Source organism: Sebastes umbrosus, chromosome 7 (genome assembly GCF_015220745.1).
Source record: "Sebastes umbrosus isolate fSebUmb1 chromosome 7, fSebUmb1.pri, whole genome shotgun sequence".
Taxonomy (NCBI): Eukaryota; Metazoa; Chordata; class Actinopteri; order Perciformes; family Sebastidae; genus Sebastes; species Sebastes umbrosus.
In genome coordinates this window covers 8,394,452-8,417,477 of record NC_051275.1, presented here as the reverse complement: position 1 = coordinate 8,417,477, position 23,026 = coordinate 8,394,452, and the positions used below count along the sequence as shown (strand labels likewise).

General features: G+C 41.7%; 1 protein-coding gene and 1 long non-coding RNA gene across 2 annotated transcripts; one reads left to right on the top strand and one right to left on the bottom strand.

Moving 5' to 3' along the window:
* Positions 1-62: 62 nt before the first annotated feature.
* Positions 63-14,600, top strand: LOC119491798. Its single transcript, XR_005207657.1, has 3 exons — positions 63-73; positions 3,795-3,799; positions 14,520-14,600. It is a non-coding gene; the product is annotated as an uncharacterized LOC119491798 (long non-coding RNA).
* Positions 4,857-22,525, bottom strand: LOC119491796 (A disintegrin and metalloproteinase with thrombospondin motifs 15). The gene is made up of 8 exons (XM_037776016.1): positions 21,572-22,525; positions 17,910-18,042; positions 15,974-16,141; positions 11,350-11,633; positions 11,077-11,254; positions 10,688-10,863; positions 7,813-7,988; positions 4,857-6,713 (listed from the first exon to the last, which is right to left on the bottom strand). The coding sequence occupies exons 1-8, from the start codon at positions 22,523-22,525 to the stop codon at positions 5,936-5,938; spliced, it is 2,847 nt and encodes a 948-aa protein (XP_037631944.1). The 3' UTR covers positions 4,857-5,935.
* Between the last annotated feature and the right edge of the window lie 501 nt (positions 22,526-23,026).

The window sequence follows — 23,026 nt, the reverse complement described above, 5'->3', positions numbered from 1 at the left end:
TTTGGAGGGATTATTGATCATTTTTATGAATTCTTGATTGGTAAAAAATGGTTAAATTTAGCACCAAATCTGTGTAACAAATGGTATCAACCCAAAAATTGCTGCAACAACTTATGAGACATAAGTGAGCATGGAGATGGCCATTATTATACTTTGGTTATAATGTTTTAAACCCTTATACATTTTTATAATTTATTTTAATTAATTAATTCATGTTTTGTTTTTTTATTTATAACTAGAACAATTTGACACAGTGCTGAGATGAATCTCAAATTAATCTTCAGGTTCTCAGCTTTCAGATGATGTACACCTCTTCTATGTGACATCTACTGTTGACCTGCTATCTCCCCCTAAAGACCCCCTGAACCCCCTAAAAAAACGTATATTACTTATATAAGATCTATTGTGGTTCTCAGAGGGTTAATTAAGTTGATTTAGTTGCCTGAACATAATAAAACTTCAACCATAGAGGTAGCAGACCAAAAAATGCTCATATGTGTTGTTTTTGGAACAGCCATATGGGTTGTTTTGGGACGACACTGACAAGCAATGTTTTTTGTCATTTAGGTATAAAGAAAGACTACACACCCATCTGAGTTCTTTCCAGGTTGGGTTCACTCATCTCCATCCAATCCCCCCCTCCCTGCTGGGTCAACCAGTCCAGCCAGCATGCCATAATGTAACTTCATCCTGCAGAGGATGCTCCAACTCATCATTTAACCCGTCACATGAGGTCTGTTCTTTTACTGGACACCCAGGAGTTATAAGATGTGACTTTGTTAAATTGCACACCGCCGTGCTCATATTTACCATCCCGGCCTGTCTGCACTGCTTTATAGCAGAACACACCAAAGGGACACCAAAAGAAAAAAGATCAAACATTATTGAGTCATTGCTGTTTAAGAGTTTGAATAAAAAAACGTCACTTTCTGTGGCTGGAGAAGCAGAAATAATGACAACACAGTTTAGTTTATGCAAATGTACACGTGGCTGTAGAGAGTGTTTTTCCTTCTCTGTAACTTTGTGATTCAGGTTGACAAGTGTGTTTTGGATAATGATCCCATGCAGCTTTAAAAGAAGGCCTTCAGACGACTGGGAAATTGTGTTTGTGTTTTTAGCAAACTGCAATCACAGGCTACACTGACAGACAGACTAAACTCTCTCCATCAGATATCATCTATAAAAGCCAAACACAAAGCACATCTGGTTTACTGGCTCAGTAGTTTGAGCTTTTCAGGTGAGATCTCGGGGAATTCAGAGCATGTGGATATTTGGTTTGGTTGAACATTTAAAGGAATGGACACCAGGCTGAACATGAAAAGTCCAGGCCTCAGTCTTAAATTCCTCCATGTTCACTTTAATCTTCTACAAACTCACATGCTGGTAAAAAGACTTGGCGGACTAAAGGCAAGAGAAAGCGTCCTAATTGAAGCACAACGCTGGTGATATTTTTTGTTAATACTAATTCATGGTACTAATAAATTATTAATTATTAGTAATGCTATAATTTGTTATTTTATCAGTTTTTTTTATATACTATATATACGTATCTCTTAATGATTATGAAATTAATTGTAAACCTTTAAGAAATTGTTTGTAAAACACCTATAAAATTGAATGGACCAGATATTTGTAACACTTAATGTTAATGGTTAATAACTGGTTTGTAAACCAAGTCAAGTCTGAGAAAATGAAATGATGATGATGATCATTTGTAGGTGTATCCCAATGAGGAAGGGTTAATGTTGATATCTTGAGGGAAGGAGAGAAGCCTCAATCTTTTATCCTACAGTAAGACCCATCCCCTCTTAGCTAGCTCCCCCCTCCTCTCCACCAGCATCCAGCAACACATCCCATGGTTATAAACCATCAGCACGGTGTCAAAGCCTCATGGGAGCGTAGGGGTTTTAACTGACCTTTCATATCCAATAAGATGCATACAAGCTAGTTTTACACACCCTTTTTAACATAATATGTATGTCAAAGTTATTGTGATAATAACACGTTTACGCAAATTCGATTTAATGCCACTAATTTCTTTAACCCATTAATGCTACTTGCAATTTTTAGGTTGTATGGGCTCAGTTTTAAAGATGGAGTGAAGATACTGGCATCATATGAAACTATAAAACCTAAAGAATCCATTGGTACCAACCATGTCATACTAGCTTGTCCAGAAGGAGGTCAATCATCGCTCCAAACTATTGGCGAGGAAAAACTGGCATGGCCATTTTCAAAGGGGGCCCTTGACCTTTGACCTCAAGATATGTGAATGAAAATGGGTTATATTGCTACCCACGAGTCTTCCCTTTACAAACATGCCCACTTTATGATAATCACATGCAGTTTGGGACAAGTCATAGTCAAGTCAGCACACTGCCACACTGACAGCTGTTGTTGCCTGTTGGGCTGCAGTTTGCCATGTTATGATTTGAGCATATTTTTATGCTAAATGCAGTACCTGTGAGGGTTTCTGGACAGTATTTGTCATTGTTTTGTATTGTTAATTGATTTCCAGTAATAAATATATACATACATTTGCATAAAGCAGCACATTTGCCCACTCCCATGTTGATAAGAATATTAAATACTTGACAAATCTCCCTTTAAGGTACATTTTGAATAGATGAAAAATGTGCGATTAATTTGCAATTAATCACGATTAACTATGGACAATAATGTGATTAATCGCGACTAAATATTTTGATCGATTGACAGCCATAATAATATGCCAACAAGAATCTATGTGATTATGTGTATAGCGCAAATCATCCACATCTTTTATCCAAACATATTGATATTAGTAAGGACCTTTAAACCCTCACTTGGGTCAAATCCTTGGTCTGAGAGACGTCTGTCCAACAATGCATCGAGCTTACTGGGCAGGTGCTGGCCAAGCCGGGTGTGTTATTACAGTACAGCCGGGACAACGGAGCTTGAATCAGCAGAATACCAAAGTGGATGAATGAACATGTTTTCATCTATGGTCATGCTTCAGTTGGAGAAGAGCTGAGGTATCAAGACTGTCTCATCTCATGTGATGGAAGACTGCGTGGCACAGCAGAACTCTGCTGTAACAGATACTGCTGGGGCAAAGGGAGACGTTCAAGAGACAACAGATATCCATCTAAGTCTGTCATCCAACTATGTGGGATAGACTTACAGTAGGGAAGTCATATTTCCCTGTTGTCTTAATGTAAAATATACAGAAAATACTTGAAAATCTGACAGACAGATGATCAATCATGATTCAGCATATGCTTATATACTTATATATATATTTATTTCATACAGCTAGATGAATGTATACATAGTATACAATACAAAAGACAAAAAAAATAACATTATCTGTACATGATGTGGAAGAAAGAAAAACTAACTGTACAACGCCATCTTTTAGATAGTAGTATTGGTCCTCTGAACCAAATGAGACTGGAAAGTAAGAGTGAAATCAGTTTTGTCTTGAAGGATGTGTTGTGTCCATTGGTTTAAAGGTCCACCTTCAAATACAAATAGTTAACTATTATTCTGTGATGTTTGATGCATTCCATATGTGAAATTGGAAATGTTGAAGGTTTTAATCTCAGACATGGTGAAATTCTTTTCTCTTCAGTGAATTTCTGTCAGTTTCATTATTGAACATCGTAAACATGGTGAAATGGTCCAGACAGACGCCCTTGCATGTTGAATCTTAGGGTGTGACACCAGAACTGGACTTTTACCAAGTATTTTTAAGACCGCTGATCCATTTTCTGTCCAACCACGCATATTTACCAGCTGTGTTAGAAATGCAGTAACGGTTATCCGATGGAATGAAAAATTCCCTTCAAAACAACAAAATGGAATCCCATGATGCAAAGTACAACAATAGAGTGCTGCAGGAATGAGTCATAAAACACAGGAATGAGTTGCATTTAGCATTTCTGCTTCCAAATCCAAAACCCAGTGGAACAATCACATTGGCTTTTTGTTGAGGGAACCCAGGGTGATGCTAACTTCTTGGTCGGCCTACAAAAATACATCATCCCTAGAGAACTCTATAGGTGTTTGATTGTGTTTTTGGGTGGATTGTCCCTTTAATTTCACAATCAATGTGTTTCATAGAGAAGATCATCCTTTTTCTGAAACAGTTCACTGAAGAGAATAATGAGCAAATGATCGAACCATATAAATGTTGATGGATGGGGCAGGATAATGATGGCTGGCATGATGCAATATGTCTGCTCATTAAGGGCTAGAGATGAGGAAGCAGCTATTCAACAGAAGGACAGAAGCAACAACATAGCAACCATTTTTGTTTTTTTGCAGAATATTAAAGTGATACTCCTAAAATGGTCATTGGCATGGCCTGAAAGCAGTATCTTCATTTAGCAACATTAATGCCCATATTATAGTAATGTCTTGTGTATTTGTGTTAACATTTGAGCTATGGAACAGCTCCAAATTGTACAAAATCTGCATCCAGACTACCGACCCGAAGCAAAGTGTTTGAAAATATTGCCCTTATCTTGGCTTGGCTTTGCATAGCTAATTTCCATATTTGGACATGTTTCATTCATTGTGAGTTTAAGTCTTTTTATATCATCTACTACTGCTATGCACTCTGTTATGGGCTGTACTATGTCATGCAACTGTTTTAATGCTGCTTATGTCCTGGCTGTATCGAAAGGTCTCCATCTACATAGGCGGATACCTAACGGGGTTGCGTTGACTTAATGCAAAACTAGGGGGCGCCATAATCTCCCTTTTGGTTTCAGATTTTTTTCTCAAAGTAGAACACCGGACGAGTGATTTACAGAGTAGATGTAGCAGCAGACAAAAAAAAAGTTCAACCAGAGAGGCGTCTCTCGCAGAACTAAGGCTTTTTTGAAGGTTATAATTCTTTGGCAACATAGAACAAACAGCTGAGCATTGGTCGGTTTGGTTTACACAGAACTGACACAGACACATTATGATTGCAGCTTACAAACAGCCTACATTCACTGGATAGAATATGCTAACATCTTAGCTCGAAACTAACTTTCTCTTATAAAAAATATTTTTTTACTTTTTTGGTCAGAAATAAAATGTATGAATTCTTTGATATTGATCAAATTCATTATATTGTGTCAAGTATGTAGGATCTATTGTTGATTATGAATTAATTTTTTTTCAGTTTGGAAGGATATAATGCTTGTAAAGCTATGATCTGGCTCTGACTGGAAGTATGATTGGCTCCAGGCTTTGATTATTCTACATCAGACAACAGCCAATAGCACTGAATTGAGAAAGATTACAACAGCAAAAAGATGTAGAAACTGCTCGGACCATTCGGGTCTTGAATGTTGCGTGAATGATACAGTACTGTGTTTCACATTTTGATTTGTTCTTCAGTGAAATGAGAAAAAATGTCAATTCACAGGTGAGATATCTGCTTCTGATAACTGCACAGTGTGAGTGCCGAGGTTATACCTCGCCGTGCTTCATCTATTTGTCCTGGACTTTCATTTTTCTCTGCTTTTGCAATTTCATCCCCTGCGCGGAACTGTAGCGAGAAATTATGTTTGTGTGCGATCACTGTCTCTCTCTCTCTCTGCAGCTTTCTCCTCTGATACTCTCTGTACATGCTCAGGCGTTGTGTCATCTTTCCTGGTAGAGGTAGACTAACCACACGTCAAACCTGAGGCAGATGGTTTGACAGTTTACAAGGAGACAGATTTCCCTCGTGTCTCTCTGAACAGATGTCTGTCTTTTCAAACAACAGAGGGAGACCCTCCCTGTCTCCATTGGCTTTCTTCGGTGTAGCAGACGCCCGTTCAGGCACAGTCAGGCTGCATTTGAGAGTGTTTCCATCCAACACAGCCATGGGATCATTATCGTGCTGATTTGGGCTTAGTCAAAGTTATTTCAAATCATCACTTTGACAAAAATAAGTCCTTGGGCTGTCTGCTCGGCTTTAACATGGCTTCAGATTGCAGAGGTCTAGTTCCTGAGGCTTCCTCCTTCCAGAGCAGTGGTCTCTAGGTAGATTCAGACCGTTCTCAGTCATGCAGCGCACTGGCCGCCTTTTAAAGCCCCTTCCACAGGACTTGGAGCAGTGCGACCAAGCCCCGACATCCCACATGGGGCATGGATCCCCACATGCTCTCACCGCTACAGGCCTGTCAGCGCTGTCACAGTCAACTGCAGTACGCCCCTCCATGCTCTGGCACTGCACCAGCCTCTTCTGCAGACCGTTCCCACAAGTCACCGTGCACGATTCCCAACTTCCTGTCACCCAGTGACTGGCCGGCCTCTTACCCATCATCTGCTTCTTAGCTTCTACCCTATTATTGTCCGCCAAGACACTATTATGCGCCGTGTGGCTTCTCTCCTCTTTCCGCAGAGTCTTCTCCTCTTTGCTCTCCTTGGCGATGTAGAAGGAGTAGCGCACCCTGGGAGGAGTCATCTTCCCTACAGACAGCACCTCCACCGTCAGAGGCTCCTGCAGGGGTCTGGTGGCCTGAAGAATCTCCACGGATGTGGAAGTGCCGCTGTAGCGCAGTAAGCTGCCCTTCACCAGCAAGTCGCGCTCCACGGCCGACACCACGTAGTTGCCGTTTAGCAGGTACTTGCCGTGCCGGTTCTTCACCGCTAAGTAGTTTTCATCGCTGACCATGCCTCGGTAGCCACGCTGACGGACGTCGACGTTGGAAGCTCCAACAGGCAGCAACGCCACAAAGTTGTAGCCATGACTGAAAAGAAAGAGGGAAGATGTAGTGATGCTTAATGGTTATTCTTTCAAGATGTAAATGTAACTTGTAAACATAAAAGTTCATGTATTTATAGGTTTGACAAAGTTAAAGCATTTTTGTATTATGATAACGTCATAGCAACATGGGAGTGGGCAAATATACTTGCTTTATGCAAATATATGCATATATTTATTATTGGAAATCAATTAACAACACAAAACAATAACAAATATTGTCCAGAAACCCTCACAGGTACTGCATTTAGCATAAAAAATATGCTCTAATCATAACATGACAAACTGCAGCCCAAAAGTTAACAACAGATGTCAGTGTGTCAGTGTGCTGACTTGACTATGACTTGCCCCAAACTGCATGTGATTATCATAAAGTGGGCATGTCTGTAAAGGGGAGACTCGTGGGTACCCATAGAACCCATTTTCATTCAATATCTTGAGGTCAGAGGTCAAGGGACCCCTTTGAAAAAGGTCATGACAGTTTTTGCTCGCCAAAATTTAGCAGAATTTTGGAGCATTATTTAGCCATCTTAATTTAGGTAGTGTAAAGGCCTCTTTAACTTTACTTAGGTAGCTGTTTCAAGTTTTGAGCTAGTATGTCTTGGATTGTAATATTATCCATTTTCCAGAGCCTGATACAGTCTTTCCATACATTAAACATTTATAAATACATATTTCCATGAATATATTGAGAATCACTGCATACTTACAGGACATGCTGCCAAAGTACGACCTAAGTGTCATCCATTACTTCAAGGCTATTCCTAAAGCTTCATTTATAGTTCTGCATTAAGAGGCTATACGGTACTATGGTGGCTATGTGCGGCGGCTACAAAGATACCACGTTGGGACAACTCTGATTGGTTAGCATGGGCTGCTTGTGTTTTGATGCCAGTGGAGATTGATGACAGGTTGAAAAAGCTCAGTTATCTCCTCCTTTCAGGAACACACATCTAGCAAAGAGATCTCTACTGCAAACCTTCAGCTCACCACCATATAAAGTCGACATCAATGTTGACCTTGACCTGTCCCAGCACTTTAAATGTAACACTTAAGAGTGGTATGTGCTGACATGTTATACTTACATAGGTTTGGTGAACATTCCTGAGACCTTCTTGCAGCCCTGGTTGTCGCCGCCACACACGCCGCACTTGTCAAACTTCCTGTTGGAGTCCAGCCTGCCATCGCAGCCTGCCTTGATGCATTTTCCTTGAACACATACAGCTGAGGTGTCAGGAGAGCAGGGCGTTCCATCCACAACCTACAGGGTGTGAGACATTACATCATGCCAACCTTAAAGTGGATAATATGTAAGCGGGAACAACAGAGGGAAAGACAGAGCAAGCCACATATATGGAGCCTTCCTCAAACCGCCCCCTACACCCTCTCCTTACCTACTTACACTCTGTTTGCGCGTTCGCGTGGAGGGTCCGCCATATTAAGTGCCATCCCAAACCAATTAGTGGGGAGTGGAAGTGGGTTCTATAACCCTCCAACAGTGAGCCGAGCCGGCATCGATGTCGACTTACTGGCCATGTGCAGTGGTGATTTGTGTTCGTCATGGAACACACTGTATAAATTAGGGCTGGGACGATACACGATCTCCTGATTGGATGCTATCACGATGCTTGGGTGCCGATTCGCTATGTATTGCAATTTTTAAGTATTGCGATTCTACAAGTATTGTGATTCGATATTGCGATTTATTGCAATTGTTGTTAACTTTTTTAACACTAGACCATGGGATAAAGTTGAATCATGCACTTCTAGGGACCTTTACTTTGGAAAATATCTAAATTAATACAGTAAGAATGTTTGATTTTCAGCATGTATGTAGTCTTAGATGTCCTGAAGTCAACACGTTAACAAGTTAAGGTTACATTGTGTTTAGGATCAAATCTACCCTTGTCTAGTCTAGAAAACGGCAGACGTTTTTTTTTATTTTTTATTGTAAAGTGTTATTGTATATTTACAGGGACTGATGCAAAAAAAAAAAAAAACAAGCACATGAACATCAGAGTTAAAAACAAAAGGATTTTTACAAAAAAGAAAATAAATGGCACCACAGAATGGGAGTAAGTTACATTTTTTAGTTTTAATTTCTCTTTATATTGCATATTCTTTTTATTCTTAATACTGTGAACCTTTGCACATCCTTTGCACATCCCCTCCGCTTGATACAAAACCATGGTTACGAAACATTGCGACAGTTTCCGTCGGAGAGAGGGAAGTTCCTACCAAAGCTTGCCGCTGTATTGATACCCTACGCCTTAAAGAAGGGTGCTTCATTCAGCTGTGAGGGTGACTACAAACGGAGTTCGCGGTTTGGGTCCAGTTTGAGAAAGGCCCATGGTCTACCATATTTACATACTTCATTGTTCTGACTAAACATACTTAATGAAGCAAAGAGCCACATAAATAGAAAGTCAAAAGTAGCACCAGAGGGAGTGTACAGTGTCCTTTAGTGTTTAAACGAGATGTTGGCTTGTATTGCTGCTACAAGCTTGTTTCCTTTCTGGTTGTATAAATAGTTGCTGACAAGCCACAGCTGTGAAGTGATACTGTCCCTGCGTGTTTCCCGTTCTCACCACTCTATCCATCCTGCAGCAGCAGCATCAGCTCTCTCTGCTGCCACCAACGCATCACCTCTCACTGCTCCGCACTGGATAGAATGAGCTATCACTTCTTGCATTGCCAATAAGGCCCAGATCATACCATACCCATGTGAACAGAGATCTAAATGTTTCAACTACACCCATGAGGTTTTGACTCATGATGAGGTGTTGAATGACAAGATCAGATTGCATTAGCAAGTACAATAGAATAAATTTAACAGTTTTGTTCCTATAGTGTGTGGTGAGTAACGATCTGGCCAGATTCATTCATGAACAACAAGAGAGAACAACAATCTTACTACTCTATGCTTCACGTTTTGCATTAGCTCATGCATTATCAGCGGCCGCCATGACAGCTGTGGTTGTCCTTCCTTCCTCAGTCAGCTGGGTTCTCATTCGGCTATCTTTCTTTCCCACATGACTGTGTCATCGGCTGTCCTCGGGGTTCCTCACACACAACAGGATATCCCGTAAATATTGAACCGAGCCAATCGGGGGATGTAAAAAACATTCTTAACATTTCTCACACCACAGGAATATCTGGAAAGATCATCTTTAGAGCCATCAAAAAATCAGGGCTTTGCTGACGATTGTCGGGAGGGGGGAATCGCCCAACAATCGGCTTGATTCTCATGTAGTGTGTACCGTTGTGTAGTGTTTTAGACAGATCTAAGTGTGGTTGGACTTTGTTTTTCATTCATAGCAATGAAAGCTGACAGCATTGCTCTATGTACAGTCCCGTCTACAGGCTGCAACAGCATGCACAACAGCTAGCAATTATCAGGCTCCAATCAGCCTCCAGTGAAAGCCAATAGATTATTTCGCTTGAAGTAGTTACTCTACTTTATTACACGGCTTTGTTGAATACTCGATTCTGATTGGTCAATCACGGCGTTCTACGGTCTGTTATTTCTTTATAACAGACCGTTGCTATGGGCGCAGTTCTAATGTTGGACTCTGGTGAACCATTTTTGTGTCAAATTTTGTATTTCTTCAGTAAGTAGACGTGTAATAAGCGAGATAATGTACAGCTAGCTGGTCATTGTTGTGACAGAATCCCCTTCAGGACGATGCTTCGCGTCGGGGTCCACCCCTCCGCTCTGTGTCCTGGTGCGGCATCGCCCTGTTGGGGTTTCTTTCACTACAATGACCGGCTCGCTGTACATTATCCCTTACTTATTAACACGGTGTATACCCACAGGGTTGTCATACACATATAATTTATATTATTGAACTAATTCCATTTTTTCAACAATCAGAAAAAACAGTTCATTAAATGAGATACAATGGGATGGTATGCTCGCTATGAGGAATGGTGAAGTGAACATACCAATCAGCTACATACCTTTGGAGCGAGGACATAGAAGTACCCAGTCCCGTTGGCACGGCAGATAAGCTTGCATTTGTCTTTGGGAGAGATGCCCGAATATTTAGGAACCCAAACCACCGAGGAACCCAGTCTGTTGGTGTTCAGGTTCAAGCCATTGTACGCCTCACACTGCTCCTCACGGAAACTCTTACCTGGAGATGTAAAAACAAAACAACCTTCGATTAGATTGACAACTACTCCAACATAGGGATGGGCGTATCAATACTGTGGTATCGATACTTTGATACACACAAGCTTCTAATTACCTCTGCCAAGGCTTATGGCCTATAGTAACTATAGGTGGGAAACTAGTTAGCCGGACCTGCTAACAATTGCAGTTTACATCAGGGCATAGAGTAGTTTACCTGTTTCAGGACAAGTGTTGAGGTTACAGGAGCGATATTTGATGCGAAGGCCGTAGCAGTATTTGCCTCCATTCTCAGGAAGGGGGTTGTCACACTCCCTCTTGGCCAGCTGAACTCCTCCTCCACAACTTCGGGAACAGCCTCCAAATGCTCCCCACTTCCCCCACCGGCCATCCACCTTGGGACAATAGACAAACAGGCACAATGGTACATCTGTAATACAAAAAAAAAAAAAACAAGCAGGACAGGCCTTGCACTGCTGCAGTCTCTCACCTTGATGTGCATGGTGTTGTTCTTATCAGTGCAGGCTCCTCGGTAGCACACCTTGCCGTTACCGCAGTTGGTGCCGTCCGCCCAGGGGAAGTGTCGGGTTTGGCAGACCAGCTGGCCGCGGGCCTTCCCGGTGCACCACAGCTTGGAGCAGGGCAGCATGTATGGGCAGGGCTTGGAGCCGGGGCCAAAGGCAAGCTCACACTGGCGATGGAGGCTGTAGCTGGAACCAGGCAGGTTGTCTGTGAGAGACAGCTGCCTCTGAGGTTGGTCCAGCAGACAGTCTCCTACAGAAACAAACCAAAAACATCGCAAACAATCAGACCGCAGCTGCATTCACTCACAAACGTCCACTTTAAACTAGGGCTGTCAATCTATTAAAATATTTAATTGCGATTAGTCGCATGGTGGTCCATAATTAATGATTTTTATCTGTTCAAAATGAACCTTAAAGGGAGATTTTTCAAGTATTTAACGCTGTTATCAACATGGAAGTGGGCAAATATTCTTGCTTTATGCAAATGTATGTATATATTTATTATTGGAAATCACAGGTACTGTGTTTAGCATAAAACAAATATGCTCAAATCATAACATGGCAAACTGCAGCCCAACAGGCAACAACAGCTGTCAGTGTGTCAGTGTGCTGACTTGACTATGACTTGTCCCAAACTGCATGTGATTATCATAAAGTGGGCATGTCTGTAAAGGGGAGACCTTTAAAACTGAGTCCGCTAACGCCTAAAAATCGCAAGTTGCGTCAATGCGTTAAAGAAATTAGTGGCGTTAAAACAAAGTTGCATCAACATGTTATTATCGCGTTGACTAAAACTATGGATGATAGCACTAAAAGAATGTCCATGAATGAGCTCAGAACTGTTGGTACTGTATGTTCAACAACTTAGCTTTCAGTCTGTACAACAGCAGACTCCAAGCTGTTTATAAGAGACAGTGCAGGCACCAGATAATGTTTAGATAAGCAAATGACTCATGTAGAAAAGACAGTGTTGTTAGCTTTGGGTTGTTAAACTTAGTAAATGCTCATTTGCTCGTTACAGTAAGAGGGCTGGTCGAGGGGAGGTAATAAATCGGTATGCTAATTCTGTCTATTACACAGAATCCACTCACAGTCACTTACAGACGTTTACACACAGACAGAAGAAGATTTGGCATAAACGAGCTACTGAGGGGAAAAAGCCCAATGATATATTAATACACTTATGAATGTTATATTGAATGTGGATGCTGGGACTGGATACTGTATGTCATCATCAGCATATGAAATTACTAGTGCTGTCAAAGTTAGCGCAATGATAACGCGTTGATGCAAATTCCTTTTAACGCCGCTAATTTCTTTAATGCATCAACACAACTGGCAATTTTTAATTAACCTCTAAAATATCCGACGAGACGCCTATCTTTCGGAGGTTGTAGCAGGCACAATTTTAAAGCTAGAGTGAAGATACCGAAATTATATGAAACTAAAATACCTAAGGAATTCATTGGTACCAACCATGTCATACTAGTTTGTTGCAAAGGAGGCTAAATAATGCTCCAAAGTTACACTAAATCTTGGCGAAGAAAAACTGGCATGGTCCCTTGACCTCTGACCTCAAGATATGTGAATGAAAATGGATCCTATGGGTAACCACGAGGCTCCCATTTACACATGCAGTTTTGGGAAAGTCATAGAGTTTGCCATGTTATGATTTGAGCATCTTTTATGCTAAATGCAGTACCTGTGAGGGTTTCTGGACAATATTTGCCATTGTTTTGGGTTGTTAATTGATTTTCCAATAATAAATATATATACAGTATATCTACATTTGCATAAAGCAGCATATTAGCCCACTCCCATGTTGATAAGAGTATTAAATACTTGACAAATCTCCCTTTAATGTACATTTTGAACAGGTAAAAAATGTGATTAATTTGCAATTAAATATTTTAATCAATTGTCAGCCCTAATTATTACATCTCAAGAAGAAATACTTCCTCGGAATTGTTCAGTTTCCTCAGTGGGTAATGTTTATTCAATGCACTCCAGTGTAATTCTGCCACAAAGTGTTTCATTTCTGCATTGAAGCTAGTGAGAATCTGGTATGTGCCAATTCTATAATGTGATTCTCCCTTTCTGGCTCAAAAATCTGACATTTACTGCTTTATAAAACCTTTTTTTCTTTCTGCTCTCATCCACCACTGTACAGTTGATACTTTATATCTGAATGTGTCATCATCAAAATACAACAATATGTACTCAGATATTACAGTACATCAAAAATGCCATTCCTGATCAGCAAATAATATGAGCGACTCTGTTAGTTTCTCATTCTCAAGCACTTCCCAAACCCTTAGACATGAGGACTCAGTTAGGTGCTTCACTTTGAGTTTGTTGTTCTAACAGGATTTCTAGCCAAGGATCCAGAATTCTGATCCTATGTAAGGTGATGTAGCTTGAGTTTTAATGTGCTTTGGGATTGATTATTCCATCATTTTGTCTCTTAGAGATAATATATATTTGTATTTACAGGTCTACCGTGACATGGCAACTGCTGTACAGATGTCCACCAACCAAACGTTAAACCTGCATTAAAGGGATAGTTCGCACATAGTCAGTGTATTACCTAACAACAGCCGGCACGACCAAGATTTGGAGAAACCGACGGGAGTACCGACACCGGAGCAAAGCAAATACTGTGGACGGGGGCAGCAGCAAAACGTATTTTAGACACCTAACAAAAATGAATATCAGTTCAAGTGTACGCTATATTTTGAATATTTTCCCATGGAGAACTGAACTGATGACATGGTGAAATGTATCTATACTGTTGCTACAAAAGGAATCTGATGGCTTTGAATAGAACATAGATAAGTTTAATTTCAGTTCAGTTCCCCATCGGAAAGTGCTGTCTGACGGCAAGATATAGTGGCGAAAATATTCAAAATATAGTGTACGCTTAAAGGACCATTGTGTAACAATTAGGGGGATCTATCGGCAGAAATGGAATAAAATATTAATAAGTGTGTTATTTAGCATATAATCACCTGATAATAAGGATCGTTGTGTTTTCGTTACCTTAGAATGAGCCGTTTATATCTACATACGGAGCAGGTCCTCTCCACGGAGTCTGCCGTGTTTCTACAGTAGCCCAGAACGGACAAACCGAACTCAGCTTCCTGTTTGGGCCGGAGTTGATAACTACTCGCTCCCGTCACCGCCGCTCTCTCTCTCTCTTGATTCACCACTCACTTCCCACGTACACACACACACTCTAAGCACTGGCTCTGCTCCAGATGGCTCTAGAGAGGGCCATTCGCGCTTACGCGTCAGCCACCGTAGCTCTCCAACATGCTTGAGGCTTCAGTTGGCTGCAATCTCCTCACCTCACCGCTAGATACAGCCACCTCCTAAACACTGGACCTTTAAAGTGATATTGATTTTTTTTTTTTTTTTTAGGTGGGCCAATTTTTAGGTGTCTAAAATACATTTCGCTACTGCCCCCATCCACAGCAGTACATTGCTTTGCTCCTGTGCTGGTACTCATGTCTGTGTCTCCAAACTGAGGGCGTGCCGACCGCCATCTACTGTAGGTAATACACTGACTATGGATAAGTACCTCATATAACACCTGAACTGTCCCTTTAATCTTTTTTTTTTTTGGTCTTTGGGAGGAAGAATTTCACAACACGCTAAAAGTGACATGGTTGACATGTTGTGGCCTTGATCTGCATACTGTAATACTACTGTCTTGTGATTTCTGGCCACATGTTGAATGTGAGTCCCATTCACCATCTGTTTTGGTCCTCATCAATTCCCAAGATGAAAATCTGCTAAATGTTCCACTTTGTTTGCCAGCGCATCACTAACATTGTCTGTCTCTTGTTTGGTACTGTGGGTTTATCAGAGCCTTGTCTGCAAAAAAAAAACAGCTGCCTGCTGCAGCAAGAAACTAATAGTTGGTGAGAGTGCTGAGGCTGAACCAAAACATTAAAACTGCGGGCCTGAAAACCAAAACACTGAGCTGAAAGAAGTTATAACACTTCACAGAGTCTGGTGATAATTCCCTTGGGGGTTCATCACTACAAGTGATCACTTTCACATTACATTGTTCACATAAAATACAGATTAGTGCAGCTTTAAGTAAGCCTTTATTGTGGATTGTTCCCCTTGTCATCTTAGACATGGTGTTGATATTATGCTGTTATAAGGTTTTATCCTCTTGCTATTGGATTTCACTCTGTTATTTATTGTGAATTGGGTTTCAAAGTGTTGAAGTGTGTTGACCCTAGATATAACTACTTTGACTTTTCTATTCCAAGACCCCATTTCCTGAGAATTAGGCAAACATTTTGAAAAAAATTGTACCAAAGAATAAACACAGGCCTTAGCCAATATATGAATATTTCTTTGGGCTTATATCAGAGTAAAACATAAAATAAGTACGTGTGATCACTTCCAAGTTGAAACTGATATTGAAATTAAAAATGTAGCCATGACGAAATAGAGCCAAGTTCTGTTTTTTTATGTGTGGGTACAATTAGATTACAACCAGCTGAGAGCACGAAGCCTGGACAGAATTAGTGGTCCATCTGAGTCCAGAGACCTGTACAGGAAGTGTTTACTAACCATGACCTCTGTCCAGGAACTCAGTAATGATGGCTGCGCTGCACACAGACCAGGGTCTGCTCCTGTCGATCTGAATCAGCGTGGGAGACATCATGTGGTTGTCCTTTAGTTTCCCAAATACCTCCTCACATGCCTTCACATTGTCGTGGGGCATGTTGAAGACGTGGCCTGAGGGATGAAGGGAGGGTGGGAAGAGAGACAGAAGGTCACGTCTTTGTTAGAGTCAGGTAGTTCTCTTTTCCCATGATTTAAAACACAATTAGTAAGAGTTACTGGACAGATATCTCTCTGAGGCGACCAAAATGTTAACACAAAGAGAAACTTTTTGCCAGACATCTCAACACCCATGTATGTATGTATGTATAAGGCAAAGCAAACTCAACTTGGACAGATTTTCAAGCTGATGTCATAGCAGACAGGAATGCAGTTATCCATGGGAATATACAGCGTGGCATACGTCCATGTTCTAAACCAGGACCTGGCAGGGGAATTTGGTTCCCAAGGAAATAATTTCATTCCCTAAATATGAACATGTAGTTCTTTCCAAAAGAAAAAAAAACAAGTGTTTCAGCGTATTCAATCATGAGACGGGACCATTTTGAGAGGAAATTGTGTGATTACTTAACATACATGAGGACAGTGTAAACCAATGCCTCTCTTGGGGCCTCATGAGTTACTTGTGTATCTGGTTTCAGGCAAGAGTCCTGCTTCTTTTAAAGCCTCAACCACTGATTATTGAAAATGTGAAAAAAAAAAATGTCACCTGTATTATTAGTAGGATTTGCATTAACTCGACAGTTTTAGGAGTGTGTCAAACTGCAGTATGTCATCCAATGCATTGCACTGAAAAAGCAGGATTAGCATTGTGTGACTTCACCTCCTTCTTCATTTAGTTTCATAGACTAAAACAGGTCAGGAAGAAACTGTCAAAAAAGGCAGCACTGATCAAATATGAAACAATTCTGTTACCTATTTCTCACTTAACATGTTTTTAGAAAGCTGTAAGAAAGTTTTAGCTTTAAAATGAGAAAGTTTGCTCCAGTCGGTGGGCGGTGCTTGGTTTTGCCTCGACAGTTTAATCGCAAAAAAAAAAGTGTATTTCCCAGAAGATTCAACTATCCCAATTAATTTGGCAGATTACATACACAAGTGTGCTCAAACACAGCTAACGCTGTACCTCATACCACACAATTATAGTGAATTGGACATTTTAGCTCGAAAACAATGCAAAGTGTTTCCTAAAGAGCAGTGAGTGAAGACTCTGTCCACAGAAAACTGGAAACACCGGTGTTATTTCCTTTTCTTCATTCATCCCTTTTCTATGCTTAATTTCTCCTTTTCACAAAAGCATCACATGTTGAAGATAAGTGTACATTTGTTAGTAGTATAATGTTATCATTTGAAATAATTCATGGTGACTGAACATTAGATTGTTTTAACTGTTAGCTCTCTCTTTCTATTTGCGGCTGCCAGTGTGCGAAGTTACGTTGTGCAGCTGTAATGTCGAACATGCATAGATCTCAACTTTGGCCCAGAGACCTGCTGGTTTTGATTGTGCCCATCTAACGAGGGACTGATTTACAAACCGAACATCAGGGGAATGCAATTAAATAACTGCTAGGATTGAAACCCAGCAGTGCTGTGGGACCAGGACTGAGAACCACAGCCATATAGATCATCATGAAAGTTGTGAAGCCCTCCGGCCAGGCCAGTTTCCACACTGATTAAGGCGCGTATACGTCTGTCAATTCTGACTGCAGAATTCCTTTTGACATTTTAAGCGAAGGTTATATGTAGCTGGTGCCCTGAGCATATCTCACTCTGAGGCCAAATGTGCATTAGCATTAGCATAAGCATTTAAAATGCTTAATGTGAGTGTTCAGTCCCCTTGATGATGAACATTATACAAACAGCAAATACAAAACAACTATCTCACCAAGTTCATGGGCAGCTGTGAAAGCGGAGGGCAAGCCATCATCTTCAATGACGGAGCAGCTCCTCTTCGGGTCACACATGGTCCCGACGTCAGCCATCCCCAGCGTATCACAGGTTGTGGCCCCGCAAAGATCCTGGTGACACAGAGAAGCAAGTGTTCATCGTGACATGCCTTTCATTCTTTCGTTCTTATAGAAATCTTGAAAAATCAGATTGGACTTGTTCCAAACATGTTTTGTGTGGCTGTGCCTCGAGCTACAGAATGAACGGACCATGGAGAGCACTAATACAAAGCACATGGGGCTGTGGTTTGTTTATTGTTGCTCTGTTCTTAAAATATATTGAAGCAGAGGGTCAGGAGAGATAGCCCACCGCAGAATTCCTCTTGGTGTTTAGTTAAAGAGGTAAGAAGATAGTTTGGGAGGACAAGATGAGTCCCACCTGCAGCACATAGCCCAGGTTAAAGTAAAACCATGTCAACTCCACTACAGTCTTTTCTTTACAAGTTTACCAACAACTCTCTCGCTATCTCCTCTTTTGTACCTCCATTTGTGTCATGGGATTATCTTTTTAGGGATGACAATGTCAGTTGGTCAGTCCACCACTTTGGTCCAAATCAGGCCGCAACCTCCGGGTCTGACAAGTGAAGCCAATGTGGAAGTGCCTTCAACTTGCATTCTTTCTAACAGCCAGCAGGGGGCGACTCCTCTGGTTGCAAAAAGAAGTCTGATTGTATAGAAGTCCATGAGAAAATGAGCCTACTTCTCATTGATTTATTACCTCAGTAAACATTGTAAACATGATTTTATGGTCTCAATCGCTAGTTTCAAGTCGTCTTCAACACAGCATGATGTTCATCTAGTAAATTATGGTCCAGTTTAGAGTCAAATAGACCATAAAACATGGGATGCTTTAGGGTGTGGCAGCTTTGTGATTGACAGGTCGCCACCACAGCGTTGTCTAGTCTGGGAGTTGTCCGTGTTTTCGTTTTAGAACTTTAACCCTTTCAAAGTGTGTTTTCAGTTCATGAGAGTTAATTGTACCACTTTGGCTGCCGAAGAATGTCTTAATCAGTATTCAGTTGTGCTTAGCTCCACTCTCTCGTGTCACTTCTGGTTCCAAAAAACCAAGATGGCGACGGTCAACATGCAGAACTCAAGGCTTCAAAATCGCAGTCCACAAACCAATGGGTGACGTCACGCTGAGTCTACAGTCTATGGTCAAAACTAAGATATCTCAACAGCTATTAGACAGATAAATAGATAGATATATAGATATATAATACTTGACAAACCTTCCTTTAAGGTACATTTTGAACAGATAAAAAATATGCGATTAATTCGCATTAATTGCGATTAACTACGGACAATCATGTGATTAATAACTAATAAATATTTCAATCGATTGACAGCCCTAGTAAAAACTTTTTAGCGATATTTCAAGATATTTTATGCGTGTTCACTAAGGTTTTTTGAAGCGCAAATTGAAAATGTGCATCAAAATAAAGTGGATGGAAATGCACCTTGTGTTTATTGCTAATTTCGCTAAATGCTAGCATGCTAACACGCTAAAATAAGATGGTGAACACGGTAAACATCATACATGCTTAACATCAGCGAGCATTATCATTTTGAGTGTGTTAGCATGCAGGCATTTAGCTTAATGCACCACTGTACCTACAGTAAGTACATTTTCACACTGCTAGCATGGCTGTAGTCTCTTCTAATGGGCCTGCTAATCACACAGTACGCGGCAACGGCACCACCGCGCTCTGAAACAAATCATTTCCAATGGGTTGCGCGGTGCAACAGCGGCTTATCGCTGCACCGAGTTCAAACTGGTCGAACTTTGGGCGGTGAACACGGTGATTTTGTCTTTGATTTAATATTTTTGGGCAGGAATGATGTTATTATGTTATCAAATCCACTTTGTTCAGAGAAAATACAATCACATAGTCAACCATGAACTTGTTAACCTGGTGTTATGGTGAGGCCCAGTGATGCCAGAAGCACCCTCTGCCAGCCACGTGTATTCCACACCACTTGCTCTCCATAACCTATTACAAGATTTTTTCCATCTCAGCAGCTGCACTCATTGTGCCCTACAAGGACAACAACGCCGGATCTGGACTTTCCTACATATAAGTGCCCTCAGTGTAAATAAGGGATCTCTCCCCAGTATTGAGGTGATTCTTGAGTCGTTTTGACCTGGCAGTGTGTTTGTATGTTGCTATGCAGTGAAGGAGAGACGCCGTGTATCAGATGGCCAGCCAGAGCCAAACCGGACCTAATGGAAAGCAGGCACCATCAACCAGACATCAGAGAGGGAGACACAGAGAGAAGTTTAGTGATCATGGAGAAAGATTTACTTGTCAGTGGTCGCAGCTCTGGTGGCCACATGGGATTATCTGACAGCTCTGACAAGACTGAATGCTTCAGATGGTGTCACATCAGCTTGAATGAATGGATTCTTATACAATGTGCTGAAGGTGACTATATAGGCAGATAGTGACCCAGTTCTTATTCCGTTGAAGCAGACCGAGGTGAGGTCTTTCATGGAAAGAACTGGCTCAGTTGCTCTTTTCCAGTGACTCACTGAACTAAAGAAAAGGGACTATAGCAGAGCTGTGCAGTCGACAGGCTGCACCAACACACGACTTAATGGATGGATAACTGAACGGCCATAGGGCTGACAGTTAAAGCTGCAGTTGGTAGAAATGGAGCAAATATGATTAAAAAGAGTTATTTTTATAAAACGGTCACTATATCCTGACAGTAGTGCATGAGACAGGTAATCTGATAAAAAATCATGTGCCACTGTGTCTTCCGGTGCCCCTAATGGCAAGATTTCACAGACCGGAGGAAAACAACCAATCAGGGCTGAGCTGGAGCCTTGTTGTCTATGAGCCAGCTGCCAATCACTCACAAACTCCGACCAAACGGTCAAACTACGCAGCGCTGATCAAATATGAATCAATATTCTGTTTCTGTAATGCCTATTTTTCGCCTCAAATGTTTTCATAAACATATTTTACTGTACTGTTTAGCTGTAAAATGAGAAAGTTTGTGACCCGGCAGCCATGTCGAGATCTGTTGAGGAAATACCAAGCACTGCCCACCAGCTGGAGCAAACTCTTTCATTTTACAGCTAAACAGTACACTACAAGATGTTTCCGAAAAAACATTTGAGGCGAGAAATAAGCATTACAGTAACAAAATATTGATTCATATTTTACCATTTGATTGGAGTTTGCGAGTGATTGACAGCTTCCTCCGTTGAATGAACATCCAATAGGAACTCTCTCTCTCTGAAATGACCTGTGATTGGTCAAAGTCTTCTGTCACCAGCTAGATTTTTTTTAAAGTGTGAAAACAGAGCCATGAGGAGGTGCAGAAGTCTAGTTTTCTCTCAGAACACTTGATTTACAATATGCTGAAAGGTTATTATGGAATTTTTGCCCAATGATGCCAAAAACATTCTGCCTACTGCAGCTTTAATATTTATTGTTGTAAAGTCAGTCAAATGACTACAAACCATTGTCTCACAATCCATTCATGCCAAAGTTGTGTATGCCAGTGCAGTATTTCTGTTCTATTCTTTCCTCCACCAATGTGATGCATTCCAGCTGGTTGTGTGAATCAGCTCACTCCTCCCTTTGCTTACCTGCTTGGTGAACAGTATGGCAGTGTCCCAGTACTCTGGGTGCTTGTCGCCGTGTTTATTCAACTTCTTCTGCCAGGAGCAGAAGTTGCGCAGAGTCAGGGCTGCGTTACTGGAAACCTTAGGTCCCTTGTCAGCCTCATTCATCACCACAAAGCCCACCACCACGATGTTTATGGCGTTGAGAATGCTGGGGTGCTTGTAAAGCCTGGCTGCCACTGACATCAGGGTCAGGAGGTACTGCTTCAGGTCATCCCCGTGAAATGTAGCCATAGATTCATCTGCCACCACCAGCACCTCCACAAACCTGGGGATGGAGGCGAACCTCTTGGACCTCCCCAAGGTTTTCCACACAGTTTCGGTCAAACCATCAATCTCCAAGTGCTTGTATTTCTCCAGGGAGATGTTGAAGTTGGCGTCAGGTGTGACTCCACACCTGCTGGTGAAGTTGCCATCCGAGTGCGCATCAACGCGTCTGCGGCGGCGGATGACATGCGTCCTGTCCAAAGAGTTTCCATGTCCAGGCTCGTCTTCGGTCCTCAGGCTGATGAAATACTCCATGCCTTTATAGGAGAACGCCCCAGTGAGACCTTTACACAGGCTGAGCGCGGCGAAGGAGTCTGGTTCCGCGTTGACGGTACCAGAGTAGAAGCATTCCCGTAAGTCAGATGCGGTTGCAGAAGAGGCGTTGGATGCTGAGGAGCGTTTCTCACGCGGCAAGCTGCCCGGTGCAATGAAACTGGCATCCGGTGTGAGGTGAAGGTGAAATTCCTGTTTGAATGCACTTAGTTTGTAAACCATCTGTCTTTCATTCATGATGTGCTCCGTGTGCTTCATGTGCAGATGCTTTTCGTGCTTTGGATGATCCACGCGAACAGGTATGCAGAAATCTACCTCCATGCAATACGTTAATAGGAACTTTGTAAAAACAATCAAAGAACTAATGAGTATAGCCATCTTTGCTGCTCCTGCTCAGTGAAGAACTCTCAGTAATTCGTTTTCGGTGCTTATTTGCATGCAGTGAAGTGAAGAACTTGCGCGTAATGGCACAATGGAGCGCCGCTTTGCATCCTCAGAAAATGAAGCATCCGCACTGCCTTCCTTCCAGCTCCAGCTGCTGCTTCTCCATCTTGCACCGTCTCCACTCTGGCCACCAACTTATCTGAGCTGCTGAGTTTTAAAGTCGCGCACACACACACACACACACACCGATGATCGCTGTCAACTGAAATCTGGGAACGTGCGCAAGAGAAGGAGAGAGAGAGAGCTCATTGGTCATGCGTCTCGGTTTGTGCTGCAGACCGCAGCCACTTGTAACTCTCCAAATATTATTGTTGCTGTACAGCATGTGTGACAGGAGCTGGAGCATCACACACACACACACACGCACACAGACACTGCGAACAGACAAACCGACAGGGAGCAAACACGACAAAACAACACACCTGCACCATAACT

Bases quoted from the DNA above. Each gene is read 5' to 3' on its own strand.
- LOC119491796 (XM_037776016.1), bottom strand. From the start codon at position 22,525: ATGGCTATACTCATTAGTTCTTTGATTGTTTTTACAAAGTTCCTATTA. The intron at 7,989-10,687 runs GTATGTAGCTGA...CACACCCTGTAG, and splicing joins TCTATGTCCTCGCTCCAAAG to GTTGTGGATGGAACGCCCTG. The intron at 6,714-7,812 runs GTAAGTATAACA...CTTTCTTTTCAG, and splicing joins GGAATGTTCACCAAACCTAT to TCATGGCTACAACTTTGTGG.